Raw genomic sequence first — 22,979 nt, forward strand, 5'->3', positions numbered from 1 at the left:
TGCTTTTTTTCTTCTTCTATTGAGAGTGCATTTGTGCCCATTCCTGGCTCCCCCACTGCCCGTTAGTAAAAAATATCACGGTATTTGTCATCACAATACCGCCAGACCTCAACTGGAAGAGGGAAAGATCTTTTTACCCCCCCACCGTCCATTCCACAGACAAAATATCACGAACACCCTTTCTGATCTTATAAAATATCAACGGCACCCCTCTTAACGTTATAATTCCCATTCGCGCTGTCACACACAAGACACGCTCTGCCGCATTAGCACTTCCCTCCTTTTTTATCACGTCCAGTTACCATTACTTTATTACCGAGTTTCACCAGTCCCTCTCTCTCTCTCTCTCTCATCCCATTCAAATTTTCTGGGAATAAGAAAAGAAATTAATAAAGGGACAACCCTTATCTCGAAATCTGCGCTAGAACATGGATCACGTAGAATCCAGAGTTACCCAAATAAAAATCTCCACATTTACCATCTGGTGTGATGCATTTGAGTGTGTCTGTGTTTGAGTGTGTCTGTGTGCGAAGGCCTCCTTTTATTTCTCTCTCCCTGTCTCTCTCAGACTCCGAGTGACAGGGAGAGAAAGAAACGGTGGGTGGTACCCTCTTAAAAAGTGAGTCCGTTCTTCAGCTTTCATGTCAGTGGGTGGAGTGGAAAAGCCCTCTAAAAGAAAAAGGGTTCATCTCGCCTCTTTCATTTTCTGATAATTAACCCTTTTCGCAGAGGGGAGGGGGATGGATGCCTTTAAAAGAGAGGCTCCTCTTCCTCTCTCATGAGATAGAGAGAGGTACCCTTTAGAACCGAGACTCTCCTTCGCCTGTCATTTGTCATTTGTGCTGTAGCAAGAGAGAGATGGGCACAGAGGAAGCAGCAGCAGCAGACTCAGCGGCACCACCGAAACCGCCACCACCACCACCGTTGTACTTCCCCCTCAGGTGGGAGAGCACCGGAGACCAGTGGTGGTACGCAACGCCGGTCGACCTGGCGGCGGCCAACGGCCACTACGAGCTGGTTCGAGCTCTCCTGGTCTCGGACAGCAACCTCCTCATCAAGCTCACCTCCCTCCGCCGGATCCGGCGCCTCGAGACCCTCTGGGACGACCACCCCGACTTCCTCCACGCCCCCCGCGGCCGCGCCGCTGTCGCCCGAGGCCTCCTCCACGACTGCGAGTCCCGCAACGGCAACTCCCTCATCCGCGCCGGCTACGGCGGGTGGCTCCTCTACACGGCGGCTGCCGCCGGCGACGTCGAATTCATCCGGGAGCTCCTCAGGAGGGAGCCGTTCCTGGTGTTCGGAGAGGGGGAGTATGGTGTCACCGACATCCTCTATGCAGCGGCCAGGAGCAGGAGCTCTGAGGTGTTCAGGTTGCTGCTTGATGCTGCTTTGGTGGTGCCCGTGAGGGATGATGGTGCTCGTGGGCGTGGGGAAATTGGGGGTGTGTTCAGTGTGGAGGTGATGAGCAGGGCTCTACACGCAGCGGCAAGGGGAGGGAACTGGGGTTTGCTCAGGGAGCTGCTGCTTAAGTGTGGAGATGTGTTGGGGTGTAGGGACATACAGGGCTGCACTGTTCTGCATGCTGCGGCAGGGAGGGGGCAGGTTGAGGTAAGTGTTTGTTTTCTTTTTTCTTCCTTTGGGCAAGTGTAGCTTCTTCTTTTCCTTTTCCTTTTTCTTTTTTTTGATGGTGTTATGGTCTTCTCTCTCTTTCTGAATTTTGTAAGTTTCATGGCGGATTTCATTGTGAATTTGTGATTTATGATGTGTTTGGTCTCTCTCTCTCTCTGTTAGTATGTTGTTTTCTGGTGGTTTAATGTTTGTTTGTTTTTCCTTACTGAAATGTAAGGTTTGCATCTCTCTCTCTCTCTCTCTCTCTCTCTCTCTCTCTCTCTCTCTCTCTCTCTCTCTGGATGAATTCGGTTCGGTGTTATCTTCTTTTTTCTTTCAATGCTGGAAATTTTTATAGTTTCACCCTTTTTTCCCCGGTGTCAGGGTTTTAGTCATTTCAGAAATTTTTATTAAATTCTTCCTCACTTTTATTCTTCTTCTTTTACTCCGCTTTGGCTGTAACATTTTCCCCTGGGGATTCTTCTTCAGTTTTACTTTTATCTGTCTGCTTTCAGTTCCTCCTTTTTACTTCCATCTTTTTAAGTATTGTAATAGATGTAGATGCCACATATTATGGTGAGTTTACCCCTCTGTGTTTTTCTGAAATACTTGGAACATATTGTTTATGTTCATGGTACAGTCACAAATATAACTCCTAGAATGAGCAAACCTTCGGTGTTGCTATACTTTCGTAGCTACTACTCTTTTCTCTAGTCCGCAAATTTATTCAAAGTAAAAACTGCCTTTTTTTTTGTTGATGTTCGCAAGATAATGTCCCAAACCACCTGATGTGCCTGTAGACCTCTAATAAGCATGCAGGAGATAAAGGAGGCATTAAAAAAATTCAAACTTTTACACAGACCCGTGTAGAACAGGTTTTTTCAAGTATAAGAAGGTGATTGCCCAATCATTTGCCATCCTATTGATTCCAAAACAGGATTTTCCTACTGCAGCTCATGTTGCAAACACACTGAACCTTATGTGTTGACCTTGAGCATATAGCAAAAACCAATGCTGCAATCGCCTACTGGCTGACTTTGCTTTACAAATGTATGATCTAGCATGAAAACCATCAACCTCTTCTACAGCATCCAATCTATACACAAGTCTGATGTTTTAACTTTTATCTGTCAATTAAGAATGAGGATGCTTTTTTCCTTTGTATGGTTGAAGCCCACGGGAGCTGCACGACCCTGTATATGTTCCATGTTTCTATTTTTAACACCACACTGGTTATTTGTTAACATGACTTTTTGGTAGCATATTTTGCTTGAGCTCATTGTATTAAACCAAACCATTAATTTAATGATGCAGGTGGTAAAGAATCTAGTTGAGTCTTTTGAATTTATCAATTCCAGAGATAACCATGGGAACACAGCATTGCATTTAGCAGCTTATCGTGGTCACATGGAAATAGTGAAGGTGCTATTGCTTGCATCTCCCTCCTCATCATCCTCGAGAAATAATGCAGGTGATACTTTTCTCCACATGACTGTTGGTGGTTTCCGGACCCCTGGTTTCCGGAGATTGGACCAACAAATGGAGCTGATGAAGGAGTTGGTTTGTGGGAAAGTGGTTGACTTGCCAGGTATAATCAATTTCAAGAATAATGAGGGGAGAACAGCTCTTCATCTGGCAATGATTGGAAACATCCACTGTGATTTGGTTGAACTCCTGATGACCATCCCTTCGATTGATTTAAATGTTCATGATGTTGATGGCATGACTCCCTTGGATCTACTTAATCTACGTTCACGTTCTGCAACTTCTGAAATTCTGAAAAAGCAGTTATCTTCAGCTGGTGGTACTTCAAATTCACGGAACTTCTCAACTAGAGGCACGTTTATTTCTCATTTAAAGATGCAGGGCATTCGGAGTAGCAGCCCAGGAACTTGCTTCAGGATATCAGACTCGGAGATATTTCTGTACACTGGAATAGAGAACAGATATGAGGTAGCAGACAAGGTCTGCAGTGTGAGGTCAAGTTCATGCTCAAATAGCAGCAAAAGTGAGCTTGGAAATTTGGAGATGATGGACATGAATTATGGCCCTTCCGTAGTTCATAAATCCAGCAACTCAATCAACTCTGCAGCAAAGAGATTGAGGAGTCTCCTTGGATGGTCCCACAGGAAAGGGATATCTAGGAAGCCAGAAACAGAAACGCAAACTGCTGATGATGGCATGAGGACTGAGTGGAGACACTGTGACGAAGAATCTGTGGACGAGAAACAGAACAATTTGTTTGACTGCGAGGATACACCAACTCCACTGAGGCAACGATTCTCCAAGACATCACTCCCGAACAGCAAACGAATACTTGCTGTTAGGAGCAATGTGCCTAGCCCATCAGCAAAGAAAAAGTTTGCTGCAGGGCTGATGCATGAAGTCATTCAAGGAATGCCAAACTTGGTCTTGCCTTTCCAATCACCTTCCAAGCGCAACTCAAGGGCATCAATGTCATCACTTTCATCGTCAGATAAGCTGAAGGGAGTTCTATCTGATCATGAGATTAGACCTTCTTGTTCCAAAACATCCGCCAATGCTGGAACATGTGATAAACTGAGCTCAAGTAACAAGCTGAGGAATCAGTACTTCTGTTTTGGTGCACATCATGGTCCATTGACAGCTGACCAAATGACTAATCAGAAAGGAAATTGTTTCTACAGGCGTTCGGTTCTTTCAGAAGCTTGAATCAGCTATGAAAGAGAAGTCTGTTCAAGACTCGATGACATTGTTGGTAGGGTCTTGCATCAGTTTCTTCCATTGTGTGTTATTATGGTCTGTACAAGATGGCTTGTATAATGTTTGTTGATTCCAAGTATGACACCCAGTTGGAACTAATCAACAAACTTCTGTATTTCTTTCTGAGTGTTCGTTGTAATCTATCAACTGTTTGTGCTTTTCCTGTTACTAGAGTCTTTTTCACATCCCAAGAATTGCAGGTCTTCATTGATGACTAGCTCTCTGCATGTCCCACAGATTGTTTGTTCTACTTAGAGTTGATAGTATCTGTTTTCATGAAGTTGACGGAGCCAACTGGTGCAGCAGGGTTTGGTAGGAAAATTTGTTACAGACTACGCTTTCTGGTTCAACAAAGATGAACGGTTTCATGGGGACAGAAGCAACTTACTCAGATAGCTCTGAAGTAGCACAATTAAATAATTGCACACTAAAAAAAATGAATATCTTGATAAGTACAACCAATGAATCTTCAATGTCATGAAGGCATTATCAAGTCTCAAATTTGTACCAACATCAACTCAAGTGGTAAAAAAACAGGTCGAATTGGCATAGTTTTACCAATTCAACCCTGTTTTAAGCAAAAAAGGGAAAAATAACCGGTTTTAACACCCTGGCATCTTAAAGAGTCCTAAAAGAAATCTACTAAGCGTTTGAAAAAGGAAAGGAGCAGCATTTAAAAGACTATCCAAATGTAATATCACTCTTTTAATAATTGAAATTTACAACTTAAAATTGAAATTTTCTAAATTAAAGTTTGCTCCAGTTCTAAAACGAATCAATGATACGTAGAAAACTCAATACCTTCTTCAACCTTTAACATTGTCCAAACAGCTTCATATGTATCTTCTAATCGATGTCAATGTTGTCAGAATTGGTTTCTGAACTGCATCATCTTTCAAAAAAATCAGAAAATTGGCTTTATCGGGACAGAACCAAACTGGTTTGTATCGGTCTATTTAAACGATTGATTTAAAAAAAATTATCTAAAACAAGGAAAATACGGAAATGAAGTAAATGATGACTTGTAGGGTCCAATCAAAATCTAAAATATGCATTTGATGCCACTATTGCGAACAAATATCATATTTTATCACAAAAAAAAAACACCTCTCTCTCTCTCTCTCTCTCTCTCTCTCTCTCTCAAGAGGAGCATTTGCTTCATGGCACAGGACATGTACTAGCACTTGACCATCATCTAGATGCTGGTGTTAGCGTGCTACTACTACAACTGTCTGGCTCACTTGGCCTGGCTGACGAGGTAAGCATTAGCACAGTTGGTGCTCACCGAGCTCTGCCTCACCAAGTGCCAGGACAGTCCCGTGGGTGAGGCCTTGGTGCATGGGATCTTGTCCGGGCAGAAGAGGGTCAGCACTAGGGCTGTCAATGGGTCGGGTGTGGTTTGGACCCAGGTGGAATCAGATTTTCGTGTACGGGTCTAATCAGATCTACTATAAGAGAAACAATACCCGGACATGATAAGAACTACATGAACCAGACCCGGACCATGCCCGATAAGATAATATTTCTTATCATTTTTACATTGAAAAATTGCAGGTCTTAATCGGAACTCGGGTCGGGCCTGAGTCTGGTACAAAATTTTACAAACTATACCCGGGTCCATGTATTAATCAGACCTTTGGGTCCGAACCCGGATCTTCTTATTTGTCACCATACTCGGACCCTATAAGTTTGGTCCGGGTCGGGTCCAGGTAAACCCGACTCGTTGACACCCCTAGTCAGCACCCAAAAGATGCTTGCCAACCCAAGCATGCAGCATACGCCCTTCCGCTCTCAACCCGACCATAGCTTAGCAGATCCTATTACAATGAAGGGCCTTGCCATGGCCAGTTGGACAATCGTCACCACCATCCACCAGCAACCCGTAGACTCTGTTACATGTAGGGCCGGTAAACGAATGAACCAAACAGAGGGTGTTCAAGCTCGGCTTAGTTCTTGTTTCGAGTCAAGACGAGCTTGAGCTCATGAAAAGCCCGAGCAAAAAGAGCTAAGCAAGAGTTGGTTCATTTACAAAAATTATTTTTTTTCATAGAATTTGGAACCGTAACGTACTAAACCAAATTCTAACTGACTCATTTACAAGATAAACAATTGTTCCAAACTTTAGGATTTGAACTCTAAACTAATTACTTGCAAGACAACAGTTTACGATATAAAATATATGTAAAATATATTTATCATTATTTTTTTTTATGAAGCGGGGTAATCTTTGGCTGTGGTCAGGTCACCCACACCCAAGTCCTTACAGAGCCCACCAGTTAACAAGACTATATGAGCCAAGCCGAACATTGGTTATTCAGCTCTTGCTGAGCTTATTTCACGAGTTCAAATAAGCTCTTCACGAGCCAAACATGAGCCGAGGCACAAGATGCTCATCTCATTTCCCAGCCCTAATTACATGTTGGATAAGTCCCAAATCTAAGCAGACTCCAATTCAATCTAGACTTGAATCCAACTATGAATCAAATCTTTTGCATTTGGGATTGATATTAAACTAATAAATATGATTCCATCAATCCGATTGAATCGAGCTACCTTTTCATGAACCCTATGACATGTTTCAATTTTTTTTTATAGGCAAGCTGGGGTTAGGCAGACCCTCACTAGTTATACATCATACCATTGGGAGGTGACGTGAACTAACAGCTCCTACAAAACAAGCTGAGTCCCCCTTGGTGAAATGTTTCAAATTTAATCAAACTGCATATGCATCTTGATTTATGGATCACTTTCAAGAAATAAAAAAATCAAACCATTTCTTCCAACTCTTTCCACATTCAATAAATGTTGGATCATATATTTCATTATTCTACAATCCAAACACTCCAAATCATTCTCTTGAAACTCATGCTTTTTTTATTAATAAAACACAGACAGTACATTCAATAAATAGAAAATGATCATATTGTCATTGCAAAATGGCATGCTTTTCAAAATACCGACCAATTTGATAGAATCCCTAGCATATCCAAATTTGCATATTCTCAAATTTTTTAGGATATTTTTGCCTTTGGCACATGTGAACCTACTGAGGTTCGTGTGATATATAGGAACATTGTAGAAAGTTTGCAACCTTTCAACAAAAAGAAGATTTTGTGAATATCTGCAAATATAATATGACTTTGTGAATATGACCTAACAGTTAAATAAATACTCCTCAAGGAGCTTCACAAATGTGTGACATTCACCTAATGTAAATGTCCTTAACTTTTGCAACTCTGATGAAACCTTTGCAAATATAGTACGACCTTCACAAAAAAAACCTAAGAAGATTCTTCAACTAAATACTTCTTGAAGAGATAAATGTTTGCTGACATTTACAAATACATATTTATATCATCACTTATTTGCGGACTTTCGCAAGATGACTTGCGAACATCCTCTGTATATGCGGATCTTGTGACCTCATTTGTGAACTTTTTGAATATTCGTGCAATAAACATGAGATTCATAAATTTTCTCAAAAACATAAATGTGAATCATGCTTTTGTAAATGTCCGAACAAGCATTAAATACAATGCTTCACTTTTTAAAAATAATGGTTTGCATTGTAAGGGTTTTTGAAATTTTAAGGTTGTTTTGTGGTCCCCTACCCCTATTGTCCCACCGTGTTTCTCTCAACAACTATTTTTCGACAAAATTCTCTGACACAATTGATTGCTCAACATCGTGTAGCGGCACTGCATCGACGACATTTTGAGCATTTAAGACATCATCGTGTGAGATATTTCAGCAAGCACATCTTTAACTGCTAATCGATTATTTTTTAAATTTTTTTGCATGAATCAATCATTTTATCTGAACATTGGCATAAATAACTTATTTTATAAAAGAATTACATGGTTCTTATCTATAAATGTTCAATAGCATCTTTTGTATTTTTGTTTGTTTAAATCATTTTCATGTGAATCCCTATTTCTTGCTTTGTTTTCTTAATTTGATATGCCTTTATTTTCAAGTGGTTGCTTAACTGACGTGGTCATGAGCTTTACACTACAAAAAAATTGTATTTAGTGCATTATTTGCCTTTGATCAATTAATGTGATGAATATATTTTTTAAGAAATGTGATTGATTGATTCTAAACATCGTCATGCTTATGAGCTTGTACTTTTTTATAGAACCCCTTATGAAAAAATTTACATGAAGAAAAGTTTCTAAAAGTTGGATTTTACATAATTGAAACTATAGTGAACCAATCAATGTCATGATTTTTTTGTTTCATTATCATCAAGTGTTATACATATCTTTTGTTTTGATGATTATATTATACATAAAAAAATAAAAAATATATAACTAAACCTTTTGTTTTCATTTTTAATGAATATCTATTGTTGATTTTATCTTCTTTGTAAGCTTCTATTTTCTTCTAGCATTTTCATCTTGCGAACAAAAAAGAAAAAATAAACTAAAAATATATCTTCTTGCAATGCATATGATTAGGCATATGCAATATTTGATGACATTTTCAAGAAACGCACCATTTTGCAAAGATAAATCATTTTCAATTCAATAAAAGTCCGAGAAAACCAAAAATAAGAGAGGTCTTGTTTATTAATAATTTTCTTCATCAAGAATTCTCAATCAGCATGTGAATTCTCCGAACCCACTCTCAAGGTAACATGCACTCGGTCAAATCTTTGCTATGGAAAGAATGTTGTATGAATACCAACGAAAGGTAAGTGTTTAGAACCAAAAAGAGGCCACAATGGCTGCAATATCCGAAAAGCTGTTTGCCTTCTCACGTCCAATTCAAAATCAAGGGCATTTCCACAAACTAATGGACATGGTAAAACTTACCAACTTTACATGTGACAAAAGGTAGCTATTTGCCCCTCTTTGTTTTCCAACCCAAGAATTTTGTTAAATAATTTACTTTCACACAAGTCCCAGGGCTTGCTTAAGTACCTGACTATGTGACAGAAATTCATGGGGCCCACAGCATCAGAATGCTGTCATATGACTGCCCCGTGTCACATAAGCAGGCACTAAAATGATCCTTGTATCCTCATTATCAACGAATACCTTTCCAGAGCACTGAAACACACTTCACGCTTCCTTAATACTTGATGGGAAGCACGCTTCACATTGGACTCCCAAACGCTTCATTGCACTTGCCATTCGTTTCCCACATTTCCCAAATGCTATCACCAGGCTTCCCTGACACTACTGTTTTCTATGTTATTATTTTTAATCACGAGAAGTCCAATCTCCATTTCTTATTTGCTTTTATTTCACTTCCATGTCACTTTGCACACATTTTCTGCATCACCAGCCACACGCTTCTACTAACCCTTTTAGGGCGCTGTTTGGAAACCTTTGAAAAAGTAACTGGGAAATCCACAACAGCATGAAAAACTAGCCTGGAGCACCACCCATGGATTCACTGACTGAATGCACTTTTGTATGAAGATTCATCTCAAGAGTGACTGAACAAGCCAATGGAGAGTCAGGTTCAGTCAGCACATAAATGCCAACTACCACCTCTTCCTCAGAGTGGAAGTTGGTCTGAGAAACTGGAGTCTGCAACCGCTAGTTGGTTACCCTTTTGCTCATATTCTCCCACCTCCAAAACAGGGAAGCCTGCCTGCTTGGTCGTCGGAAAGAGTGGTAAGTATGCATTCTCAGATAGGGGGAAACGTATACATTCTTAGGTAGGGTTGCAAACGGTGCAAAAATCAGTCCTGTATCCTATTTTACAATAACAAACCCAGTCCTGAGCTCCGGTACAATTACAAGCTCACAGAGAGTTCTGAACTCAAGACTGGAACCAACTTTCATGATACTAGATCCATGGTCCCAAAATCGCCTCGTTTACAAGAATCATGGGCAGTAGCATTTGGTTTGTGATAGGCGTTTTAAACTTTCAAACAATTTTTTGCGATATTATCACAAGATTTTCATAAATCTCGCGAATTTGTCACCGTGCTCCCCTGGTACCCCAGGAGAGCTTAAATGCTTCACGCTTCTAGCACTTAAAGGATGATCAACGATGATGCTGGAAAGAATATTACACACTAGAGATTTAAAAAAAAATACACCGAGCATACAGCCATGAATGTAACTGAACTGACCGTTATCGACAGCAAATCTGTAGTCGAGTAGGACCTCATTTCTTCCTCGTTAACAGAAACTATCAAAGTGCTGATGACAATCATATCAGGCATGGAATGAAGTCAGAAATCAGTAGACGCAGGATACAAAATCCCGTAAATATGGGCCATTGGGTGTTGAGAAGGCAAACAACCTGTCAACATCGAGCAATTCATTTTAGCAAATTCTTGATGTATCAGCCGATCGTATCATCGGCAGAATATTGATACGGTTCACCCTGAATATTTTTTAATAAATGCTAAAAAATACTAATTTTTTTAATACCATTTTAATGGTTGTTTATTGTTGACACTATTTTATTATTATTTCCTGGTCGATACAGAAGGATTCAGCCAAGTATGAACGATTCAGGGCCGATACTGACAACATTGTTAGTGATCAACAGTTCAACACCGAAACGTCGCAACCCAAGTTCACAAGACTTTCAGAGCCCAAATACAAGCAAAATTTTCGAGTTTACATTGCAACGGACGCAAACCTAACAAGAGAAACCCTACTTAAGCATTGAAAAGGCAGGCAGACTCACGCCTTGTGGTTTGACGGCCAATAGATGGATCATCCAAATACATGCACCTCCAATGATTTTGAGTGCAATCATCAGCAACTTCGATCAGAGCTGCATATCATGAGCCATGGTGGCACCGACAAGTCACAAGTGAATTTGCCGCCCTGGGGACGATAATATGAAAATCCATTAAACACAAAACAAAGGGCATGAGAGATTCTAGTTAAACAACATTTTCGGCACAGATCAAAGCAACCACTATAAATGCAATCCACCTAAATGAACCTGTGAACCTGAACGAAGCATTCAGAAAACTGGTATACCCTAGTTCAAAAATATTATTCAAAACCTAGGACACATGGCAATTGATGAGAGAAGAGAACATTTCATGATCTTTACATTATAAGCCAAGCAGCTCAAATCGCCTAAGCCAATCCACATCTACGATTTTCACAACAAATACCAGGAATAACATATCATCCTTACCCCTTAGTCCACTTTTCTCTAGCACCACTCGGACATCAAGTTCGGCAAAAGCTGCTTAAACTTCTTGTGGGGTGACTTTCCACAGAATCTACATTTGTACAATTGGAGAAAAAAGAAAGCCTGGTTATTAGTGTTCCTTGAACATTGACATGAAATATTATCAGATGTAAGGGACAATTGAGAGCATATAACACAAATATTAGTACTAATAATCAAACCATGGTCCAAAACAAAACCAGCATATACACTATAGGATTTGAATAAGACACAGCAACTCTAGCAACCCACCAGGTTAATACTTGAATTGCAGACTAAAATTCTTCAATGCAACCAAATTTTCATGGCTCAAAGTCCGATCCAGAATATAGTATCGTTACAGCAGAGAATTTATTATTGCTATTGCTTGCAATGATTTGCTTACCAAGAGCACCTTCAAATCAGTTGAAGACAGCAGGCAGTAGAGTAGAGTTGGGACAAAAAAGAAAGCCCAATTTTGAGAAAACTGGACCTGCAAGCTGCAAGTCTGACTTGCACTAAAGAATACCAGTTGCAGTTCTCATAAAGAAGAAATCAGAACATGAGATCAAGGTGCCCACAAAATTATAATCACATCTTGGAGAAGAGTAAAACAGATTTGACAAAAAAAAAGAGTCAAGTGAAAAGCCTCAGCTTAAGCTGTATAATCTCCTACTATATATAACCTCCAAAGCATCTGTTCTGCACCCAAAGTCCAGCAAAATGACGCATTGCATAGATTCACCAGAATCATGTTCAAGAATAAACAATTCTAACACCATGCCAAGAACAAAAGTTTGTCCTGGACACAAATTAAGGAGAGACAAGAACACAAGCAGAAAAAACACTAATGTGTAGATCAACAGGATACATCCACACAACTCAACCAAATTTCAGTCATCCGTAAATAGGAAAGGTTGACAAGGTATGCAGAAAGACCCGAAGCATGTAGAAGATGGCATAATCCGATGACATTCCAAGAGAAAAGTCTGACAAATCATTTTGACACTAGAGGTACTTTTACAAATCATGAAGGATACTACCTCAACGGCAGCTTATGATTAGGAAATAATGGCGGATCAATGAGAAATAAGCTGTCACATGGCTAGAGATAATTTTTACAAATCATGAAAGGATATTGCCTTGATGCCAGTTTATAATTAGGGACCCAAGAAGAAAAGAAATCTAGATTTAGGTGATAATGGTGGTCAATGACAAACAAGCTATGGTACTTCCCTTAGTTGTCAAAAGCTACGCCTAGGCTGGCTAGGTGTAGGGCCACAGCCTAGACTTATGGGTCTAGGCAGTAGGGCCCTGTTTTTTTACTTAGGCTGACTAGGCTGTCTATGCCTAAGCCGCAGGGACATAGTTGTCACATTTTTTAAATTTTTTTGTCTCTTTTCTTTCTTTTTTTCTTTATATTCTTCCTCCCGCCCCAAAAGCTTTTTTTTTATTCTCACCTTTTCTTCTTTTGTTTTTCTTTTTTACCTTACTTTTTTCTTCTTTCTCCTCCTTTCACCCCTCCGCCTATGTCACAGGGACTCGGCAAACTGGGTGCCGCACCCGCATCGACGCGACATGATGCGGGTGCAGCACCCAGTGCAGTCAACCTGACCCAGGGTTATTTATGTCCAACTTTTGGACTTATATATATATATATAATATTTATATATATACATATATATATATATATATTTGCCACACCCCCGCACCCAAGTTTTTTGAAAGTGCCGCACCCCCACATCCGCACCCGCACCCATGTGACATAGCCCTCTGCTTAGTTATCAAAGGCGAAGCCTAGGCGGCCTAGCCGAGGTAGTATCTCGGTCTGATGGACAGTGGAACACACATATATATGTTTTCTGTGTAATTGTATATAATTATATATATTAACATATCATAAACATGTATTATAAATCATTTCACCCATTTCTTTCAGGGAATGATAATTATAACTTCAAATCTAAAATGTTGTTATCAATATTGAATGCAACAAAGAAAACATTGTAATTGCCAAACTTGCATCCTTTATTTGTGTATGGTAAGTGACCTTAAACAAGCTTTAATCAACCAAAGTTCAAAGCTTATTTAAATAGATGAGCCTAAGACCAGACTTGGCATATATAACTTTCTTGTCTAAATGATAAAGCCCAACAAAGCCTAATGTACAAAAAACATAGGTAACCTCATTGAAAAATGAAGATAATACAGAAAATCTCAAACACATAAATGCATAAAACATGCATGCACTGTATGTGTATATATAACAGCATCCAAAAGCACAATGAAGTACTAGCAAAACACAATTACCTCAGGCATATTGAGAATGATAATCCAAGAGATTAATCGCATGACTAGTTTGCCACGGCACTTATCTGATAGGAACAACATATAAGTAGACAGTGTTCACCGACACGTTCAGATTAGGAAAGAGCCAAGAAAAAAATCAAGGTACCTGGGTTAGTAGCAAATATGAGTTACCATGGGGAACTAATTAAGAATACAACATTACAATTACCTGCAAGGGTAAATCTCAGTGAAGGTGTCTGCTCCTTGAAGATTCTCAAGAGAGATAACCAAGAAGACAATGTCAGAGCTTGTGCAACATGAAAAGGTAAGGGACGTTGTTCATCTTTGGATGGGTTCTTGTAGAATACTGGCTTAAAATGCACCTGCCTAGACTCGAGAGGCAGGGCCCTTCAAGAAAGGACACCCAATAATTGCTTTTCCCCTCTTGAAGTTGAACCAACCCATCAGCTAGGATAAGCACCTATTTATGGTAACCAATTCCTTCTCAGCCAGCTTACAACCCACTGCTCAAAACGAAAGGATCAAAGCCAATACTCATCGTGACAAAAGCACCCTTCATGGTAACAGAATGATATCTATTAATATCTACTTTTCAATATTTTTTCACTCACAACTCATCACAATATTAACATTACTTGCATATCACAAGCACTTACCTTTTTATCATTATAAGCATCACATGTTTTTTTACTCTATTTTCTACCAGCTAATAGTATTATCTATCATATTTCTTGCCCTTGCTATATTCAGTTGATGATAGCTCATTACAATACAAAACTACAAATTTTCTACAAAGTAATGACAACCTGGGTCTTTTTATGCAAACGCAAAAAACAATTGATCAAAATTTACCTAAATTCTATTTCCATTTAGTGTTTCCCTATCATGCATCCATTTTCTTACTTAGTTGTCATAGGCGCTAGGCAGAGCCTAGGCGGCTATGTCACATAGGTGCGGGTGCGGGTGCGGGTGCGGGTGCGGCGATGCGGCACTTTAAAAAAACTTGGGTCCGGGGAGCGTGTGTGTGTGTGTGTGTCTATAACTATAACTATATATATATATATATATATATATAATTTTTAACAGTTTTAAGTTAACACTACGTGTATTTGTGTGCATTTATGTATTTATATATATAATATAGATAAAAATGGACTTGATTAGGGTTAACTGAATCTATTTTTGGACAGAAATGGACCTCGGTGTGGTTGACTTCACCTAATACAAAGGAAGTTGTGTCCAAGTGTCACACCCGCCTGGGTGCGGGTGCGGTGCCCTTTTAGAAGAGTCCGTGTGACATAGCTAGGCGGTGAGCCTCTAAAAAGACCTACGCGCGGCTTAGGCAGTACCCCAATTAAAAACCATAATAAGAAACACGTATACAACATAAAATCAATTAACAATAAGCAATAGACAAATAATATGTTGTTGAACACTGTAAAGCAATTACATTACATAACCTTAACTTGCTCAAACAAATTAAGAATAAATTAACAATTGAATAAACAAACAATACAACAATGTGAAGAACAATACACAAAAAATAAAATCATGTATAAAAAAAAGTAACAACAATAAACAAATAATGTCCTCCTCTTCCTCCTCCTCTTCTCAACAATAGACATAATACAAGCAATCAACAAATAATTTCTTCTTCTTCTTCTAAACAATAGACATGATATAAGCAATGGACAAATAACATGTCTCCTCCTCCTCGAAGAAGAAGAAGAAGAAAATCAATGATGTCTTCAAACAAAAATCTTCAAAAAATAAAGCCTAGGCGGTCGCAACCTAGGCAGTAATATAGGGCCCCAGTGCCCAAACCTGGTCGCCCAAGCAGTTGGGATTTGCCTAGGCCGCACCTAACAACTAAGCTTTCTTATACCATGACAAGTATAGCTTGGCAATATCTTGTAAGAAGCATCTGAACAACGAAAAACCACCACGTTATCCATTAAAGGAATAGCAAAGCTAAACAAGATCTACAGAAACATGGACTGCAATCTAACACTATGGTGCAGATTAGTGCAATATATAACATTAGTCGTTCATGTTATCCACTGCCTTCAGATGTGCTTACAACCTATGTTACCGCGACACGGCACCTTGGGTGCCGTACCCATGTTGACACGGGTACTGGTACCTGGACATGGCATTTGCTGTGTCCTATACTATATTATATTATGTACTATACTTTCAATATATAATAAATATTTTAGATATATAATATATATTTTCAGTATATTTTAGATATATAATATATATAGTCGTGTCCCTGTGTCCATATTCTTTGGAATTTCCGTACCCGTACCCGTACCTGAGTGACAGCTTACAACTATGTGATCAACTACAACATATAGAAGCAAACATGCAAAGAACCTCATATTTGACTTCTGCATAACCATGAGCTACAGGAAATCGAATCTAACAAAGAAGCCATATTTAAAAACACATACGAAGCAACTAGAATGCTACAAGCAACAACAACTCGGTCACAACTGTTGTCAGAGACCCATCCAACTATTAAAGAACAGCTTCAAACATGGTGACATCAACAAAGACTACATACTGAATATTGGTAGAACTAGTCACTGCTTGCTCAAACTTAACTTCAGAGCTCCAACAACAAGAACAATATAAATGATTGCAAAATGTAAAAGATTTCATACAACTACATAAACAACGCTCGTCTCAAGCACTAGATGAAGCACATCAAAAACTACAACAATTTTGTTCAATCATTCTATCATAATCCATTGTTTTATAAAGAAAAATGCATATTAAAAAGAAAAGAGAACATTTTCAACAAATTCTAAGCACCACAAGTGAATTACACGCATTCCTCAATGCAACCATCATGTCCTCAATGCAACCATCAAGCATGCACCCCACTGATTGCCAATGCAAACAACCATCACGACCCATGATTCTTACCACGCATTCCTCAATGCAACCATCATGTGTACATCCCACTGATTGCCAATGCAAACAACCATCACACATGAAATACATGTGGGTGCGGGTGCGGCGCAATTTCAAAAATTTTGGACATGGGGACTCGGCTATATATATATTTAAAAATAATAATAATATATATAAGACTCGGTCAAAGTTGTGCCCATTAGGGGACAGGTGATGTGTTGTGAGGGAGGGGGGGGTATAGGGGGCCGGCAGACCCCCCCCCCCAAGAATTTTTTTTAATTCTGTAGCCCAGAAAAATTAACAAAAATCCAAAAAATGGACCAAAATGACCCTGGGTGCATTGACCGCACCCAGGGTTGGGTAGACTGAGTCCGAGCTGCACCCGTGTCCGCACACGTGTCGACGCGGGTGCATCGACCTTGGAGCCGAGTCCGTGTGACATAGCTATGCATGCATCCCCCCATGCTTGCATGCATGCAAACCCATGCTCTCTCTCTCTCTCTCTCTCTCTCTCTCTCTCTCTCTCTCTCTCTCTCTCTCTCTCTGATGCCACAAAACCATAGTTGACAAACCCATGACCTAGACTCGATTGCCCGTCCCCACAGGTCAGCGGGTTGAATAGGTAACTCGGACAGGTTAGGACAAAAAAAAATTAGTGTTTTTTTAATAATACTTTAATTTTTTTAAATATTGAATATAACACTATGTTTTCTACAATGCGTGCAAATAATCAAACTCCAAGCAGCAAATTCACTAAATCAAAGCATCAAAGAATAGAAACTACAAAATATTTGCATAAAAAATAAAATAAGCTTCATAGCTGCACACACATAAGAACAAACATGAAATGAAAAAACTAAAAAATGAACAAGTAAACTAGTAATCACTACCTTTCTAAGTTCTAATTGATAAAATGCAATTAATGCATAACATAAAAGAATAAACTAATAAAGAAGCATACCTGAAATTTTCAATTTTCAACCTGTTGCAAAAGCATACTTTTGCAATATTTTGGCATTAATAGAAACTATAAAATGGACAAACAATTAAAAATTTATCTAAAAAGAAAAAAAGATCAAAACCCTAAAAATTATAGGGAAACCCAACACACTGTTGGGGGTTTTCACCATTTTGTGTACCATGTTTGTGTGTGTAGCGTAGGATTGTGTGGACTGTGGACAACAAAATAAACCTCTAATAGTGTGCATCGTGAACACTGCTATATAGGGAAAGTGGGAAACCCCCATCCAGTGTTGTGAAAAGCGTTGAGGCGTAGCGAGGCGCTCCACCAAAAACCGAGGCGAGGCGTAAAGCGTAAGCCTCAAAAAAAATTTGAAACTTTAAAAAAATTATAAAAAATATATATAAAAATACAAATAAATAAAGGAATGTTTTATTGATGAAATAACAACCAATAAGAAATAGAAAATCTCAAATAAGTACTAAAAAATATGAGATTAACATATAAAAGTAACTAAAAACTGATTATATAAATGAAAAATATATGAGATTAACCAAAAAAAGTTAAAATATACTAAGAAACTGATTACATAACTGAAATAACTGGAAATATATATGAGATTAACCTACAAAAGTTAAAATATATGAGATTATTCTAAAAAATATGAGATTAACATATAAAAGCAACTAAAAAATGATTACATAACTGGAAAATGTATGAGATTAACCAACAAAAGATAAAATATACTAAGAAACCGATTACATAACTGGAAAATATATGAGATTAACCAACAAAAGTTAAAATCTATGAGATTATTCTAAAAAATATGAGATTAACATATAAAAGTAACTAAAAACTGATTACATAACTGGAAAATATATGAGATTAACCAAAAAAAGTTAAAATATACTAAGAAACTGATTACATAACTGAAATAACTGGAAAATATATAAGATTAACCTACAAAAGTTAAATTATATGAGATTATTCTAAAACATATGAGATTAACATATAAAAGTAACTAAAAACTGATTACATAACTGGAAAATATATGAGATTACCAACAAAAGTTAAAATATACTAAGAAACTGATTACATAACTGAAAAAACTGAAAAATATATGAGATTAACCTACAAAAGTTAAAATATATGAGATTATTCTAAAAAATATGAGATTAACATATAAAAATAACTAAAAAACTGATTACATAGCTGAAAAATATATGAGATTAACCAACAAAAGTTGAAATATCTTAAGAAACTAATTACATGACTGAAATAACTGAAAAATATACGAGATTAACCAACAAAAGTTAAAATATAGTAATATACTAAGAAACTTATTACATAACTGAAATAACTGGAAAATATATGAGATTAACCTACAAAAACTTTGCTGGTTATGTCTCAGAAATCCTGTTGGAAAGTAAAAAAAATTGCGCCTTGAGGCACAGAGAGTGCCTCAAGGCGAGGCGCGCCTTTTGCGCCTCAAGGCGCGTTTTTGATAACACTGCCCCCATCAGTCTGGACAAAAAGAGAAATCTACGTCCCCCCGCCCAGGACACAACAGAGACAAGGCAAAGAGAGAGTGAGGGCCTTGCTTCAACGAGAGAGAGAGAGAGAGGGCCTCGGCTCACTTCACAGAGAGAAAGAGGGCCTCCTTGGCTTGCTCACAGAGAGAAAGGGACTCCTCAGCTCGCCTCACAAAGACAGAGACAGAGAGAGAGAGAGAGCCTTCTCGGCTCACCTCGCAGAGAGAGAGAGAACTTAGCTGCTGGAGGCGTACAGTGGTTGCCTATAGTTCGAGAAGGGTCAACTGTCAACCCTTCTAGAACAAAAAAAAAATCTTTTAAAAGGTTAAAACTGATTTGTATCGAAACGAACAGGTACAAAACCTGATTCGACTCATCAAATCAGGACTGAACAGTCTCATGGTGTCTCAGTCTAATTCAGGACTGACTCGATGACTCACTAAGTCAGCCGATTCAAGCCCGATCCTGGTTAAAACAGGATTGGCCTGAATCGGTGACCCAGTTAGTGGGTGATCCGATCCAACTCGGCCTTGTCAGGTTTGCCAACTATGCACGAAACATTAAAATCTATTACCCAAATTTTGGGCACAGCATGACACCTGTTCACTGGCCACAACCACCAGACACCAAAAAAGGTGTCCCACGCCAATGACCCTTCACCCTTAGTAGTATCAGTTAGATTGCAATTAATGTTGTGAATTACTTGTAAGCCCTAATTAAGGTTAGTTTGCAAACATAACCTATTTCTGCTACCGATCACGCACGAAGTAATTAGGGGCCACGCTGATCCCTCTTGACCATAGTCCTATTATCAATCTTCTCCTTCTCCTTCTCCTTCTTCTAATACAAGAAAGTTAATATGCATAAACAAGCATTGATGATCACAGTGTGAAAGACAACAAATTCTGCATGTTGTCTTGATTGAATTTTGATCTATGTAACATTGAACTCTTCTAACAAGGCACCGCACCCATGTCAGGTGAAGTCAACCACACTGAGGTCCATTTCTGTCCAAAAGTAGATTCAGTTAACCTTAACCAAATCCAGTTATATATATATATATATGCACACGCATACATGTATACATATATACATACATACACATATATCCGCACCAGTGGTTATTTTCTATCGATGAGGAATAGCAATTGTACATTGTTAATATGATTTGTTGCATGAATTTATGCATGATGAAATGATGATATGCTAATTGTTTTTATTTAATTACTGTTAACTTAACACTGTCAAAAATTATATATATACTCTCCCTGCACCCAAGCTTTTTTAAAGTGCTGCATCGCCGCATCTGCACCCGCATCCGCACCTATGTGACAGATTTCAATGGTTGAGGAGTTTCACTACTATCAGCACAACTCATGATAGTTGCAACAGTTTCTCTTGCTACCTACTACCTTTCTCGCATTGCAAAGTCTCATAAGAGAGCTGTAATAGTTTCTCTTGCTACCTACTACCTTTTTCACATTGCAGTCTCATACGCAGCAAGTGCCTTGATGCAAAAGAATGATTACATATATATATATATATGAAAATGATGAAACCTTTCACTGAAATAGAAATTTGCTATCTACTGCCTTCCTCACATCACCAAGATTCAAAAAGAAAGTTTCTGATAAAAAAATCTTCTAAGGGTTCATAAATGAAAGATTGATTCCAAGCAAAATGTAACCATCAACCTGTTCAATGATGGTTTTTCTTTTTTGAAATGAAATAAAGAATTAGTTGATTAATGGTGTTATTAATAGCTGAGCGCTGGAACACCTTACGGGAATGTCATCGTCTTTCCAAGATACATTTTACTGCAAGCAGAACTGCCACCGCTACCTGTGACACTTGTGTTCATTTGAATAATCTTCTATAAGCATGTGATGGAATGGTGACAAGGTAAACAAACAAATCAAGGGCTTCTTTTATTTTCAATAATGGAAAAAAGATTAAACAATTAATTTCAACCTCAGGCATACACAGAGGCATCCAAGTCTAACCCAAGATGAGACAAAGGTTACCATGACAATGATTACTAAAATAAGTTCCTGAGCTCAGCAAAGTGGAGTAGTACCATTATAATTTGCGTAGGTGAACACAATGTATTCTTCATGAAAAGTAAAAAACCAAGGACAAGAAATGTACCTAAATGCAGACTCCTACCGGATTTGAGCATGCTTAAACCATGGTTCTAAAAGTTCTGAATGATCTGAAAGACCTGCTTGCTTGGTACTGCAGTAACATTTGCATAAGAGCGTCATGAAAATTCAATGCCTTCTTGTTGACAGCACAGACCATAAGTAGATAATAGATGGAAGGCACAAACTTGACTCATGACACTGAACATCAATTATTTAAATCCCACAAAAGATGAACAAAGAGGGAAAGGTGAGTTTGAAAGTGGATACCATAGAAATCATAGAATTAAACAAATCAGAGATCATAAAAAAATTTCAACATGTGCAACTGATGCACTGACCATCCAATTACATGAACACTTGACACAACACAGCAAACTTGGCAGCAGCACCAGCATCTTCCTTAGTAAAAATAAAGGCATTGCAGCCTCACAGTATTGGCTGCATAATTGACTGCAGCGCGCAGATAATGCAGATGATTGAGGGGTAACACTTTACACACTGGATTGAGCCATATCTTACCAACCAGTTCAACAAATGAACCTTTTGCAAAAACACAGGACGGAAAACTGCACAGTATGAAAAGCAAGATTTTGGGGAAAAACTGGCAACCAATTGAACACCGCATGTTAACTTGATTTAAATCAAGAAACAGAGTTCAATTTGACAAAAGCATTTATTGTCACTGAATTAATAATGAATCCACTATAACAACCATTTTATAGCCACTTGTTTTAAAAAATGATATTGAACCTCCACCAACACATTAACCAAAGAGAAAGATGTGCTATTGGAGATACATAGAGACTGCCACCTCCTCCTCCCAGCATTGTTACTCCAAAACAAAATTAAAGAGACAAGCATTAAATAACCAAAAAGCATTAAGGTCGCAGATAAGAATGAAAGCACCAACATCACTGACGGCTGATCCCATGATCTGGTTCCAAGCCTAAATTTTATCATTATTTCACCATTCTCATTCACATGTGTGAGTGACATCAGCACATTTGACACATAAGGAAGAGAAAGAACCCTGAAGAATATCCTCATGTTGTATATGCAAGAAAATCATCCCATTATTAATCCATGTTATAATCATTCACCAGTAAGCAGTAATAGAAATAAATTTTTTGTAGGGCTTTGATATTGTTCCCAAGTTTTAATGATAGAAGTATACATTGCCATATGAGACTCAATCTGCGTTCTATTCATGGGATAGACATGAACTGAACAGCCAAGATAACAAGGACCTCAAGTCACCCAAAGAACTGCTCTTAAATATTGTATACTTATGAAGCCAGACTTGAACACAGCCACAACCCAACCTTATCATTTTATGCATATGGGAACACCAAGTTGGCATGATGCAGGACAAACATTCTAAAACCTTCAATCCTCTTCAGTACAATTACAGAAACTGCACCCCTCAGAAATGTGTACAGACAAACAAACAAAATGATCATGAATATATAAAGATAAAACTGCCAATATCACATTCACACCTTGCATGGGAATCTGTCCATACATGAAGAAAAGCAAAACTCCATCTTTGCTTTATATTCCAGAGATATGGAATCAACAATTTACCTTTATAGTGGAAAATCTGCTTTCCAGTTCGTCGGGTAT

General features: G+C 38.4%; 1 protein-coding gene and 1 long non-coding RNA gene across 2 annotated transcripts; one reads left to right on the forward strand and one right to left on the reverse strand.

Annotated features, from left to right (window-relative positions):
- The first annotated feature begins 509 nt into the window (after positions 1 to 509).
- Positions 510 to 4,544, forward strand: LOC149842868 (uncharacterized). Its single transcript, XM_089999493.1, has 2 exons — positions 510 to 1,608; positions 2,923 to 4,544. Exons 1-2 carry the CDS (start codon positions 859 to 861, stop codon positions 4,297 to 4,299), a joined length of 2,127 nt encoding a protein of 708 aa, XP_089855619.1. The 5' UTR covers positions 510 to 858; the 3' UTR covers positions 4,300 to 4,544.
- A 6,215-nt stretch (positions 4,545 to 10,759) lies between these two features.
- LOC149842869 (uncharacterized) lies at positions 10,760 to 22,925 on the reverse strand. The gene is made up of 5 exons (XR_016430823.1): positions 21,361 to 22,925; positions 14,006 to 14,300; positions 13,798 to 13,862; positions 11,473 to 11,560; positions 10,760 to 11,097 (listed from the first exon to the last, which is right to left on the reverse strand). It is a non-coding gene; the product is annotated as an uncharacterized LOC149842869 (long non-coding RNA).
- Between the last annotated feature and the right edge of the window lie 54 nt (positions 22,926 to 22,979).

The sequence above is a fragment of the Nuphar pumila genome, chromosome 3 (assembly GCF_984573655.1).
Source record: "Nuphar pumila chromosome 3, dmNupPumi1.hap1.1, whole genome shotgun sequence".
In the NCBI taxonomy this organism is placed as follows: domain Eukaryota; kingdom Viridiplantae; phylum Streptophyta; class Magnoliopsida; order Nymphaeales; family Nymphaeaceae; genus Nuphar; species Nuphar pumila.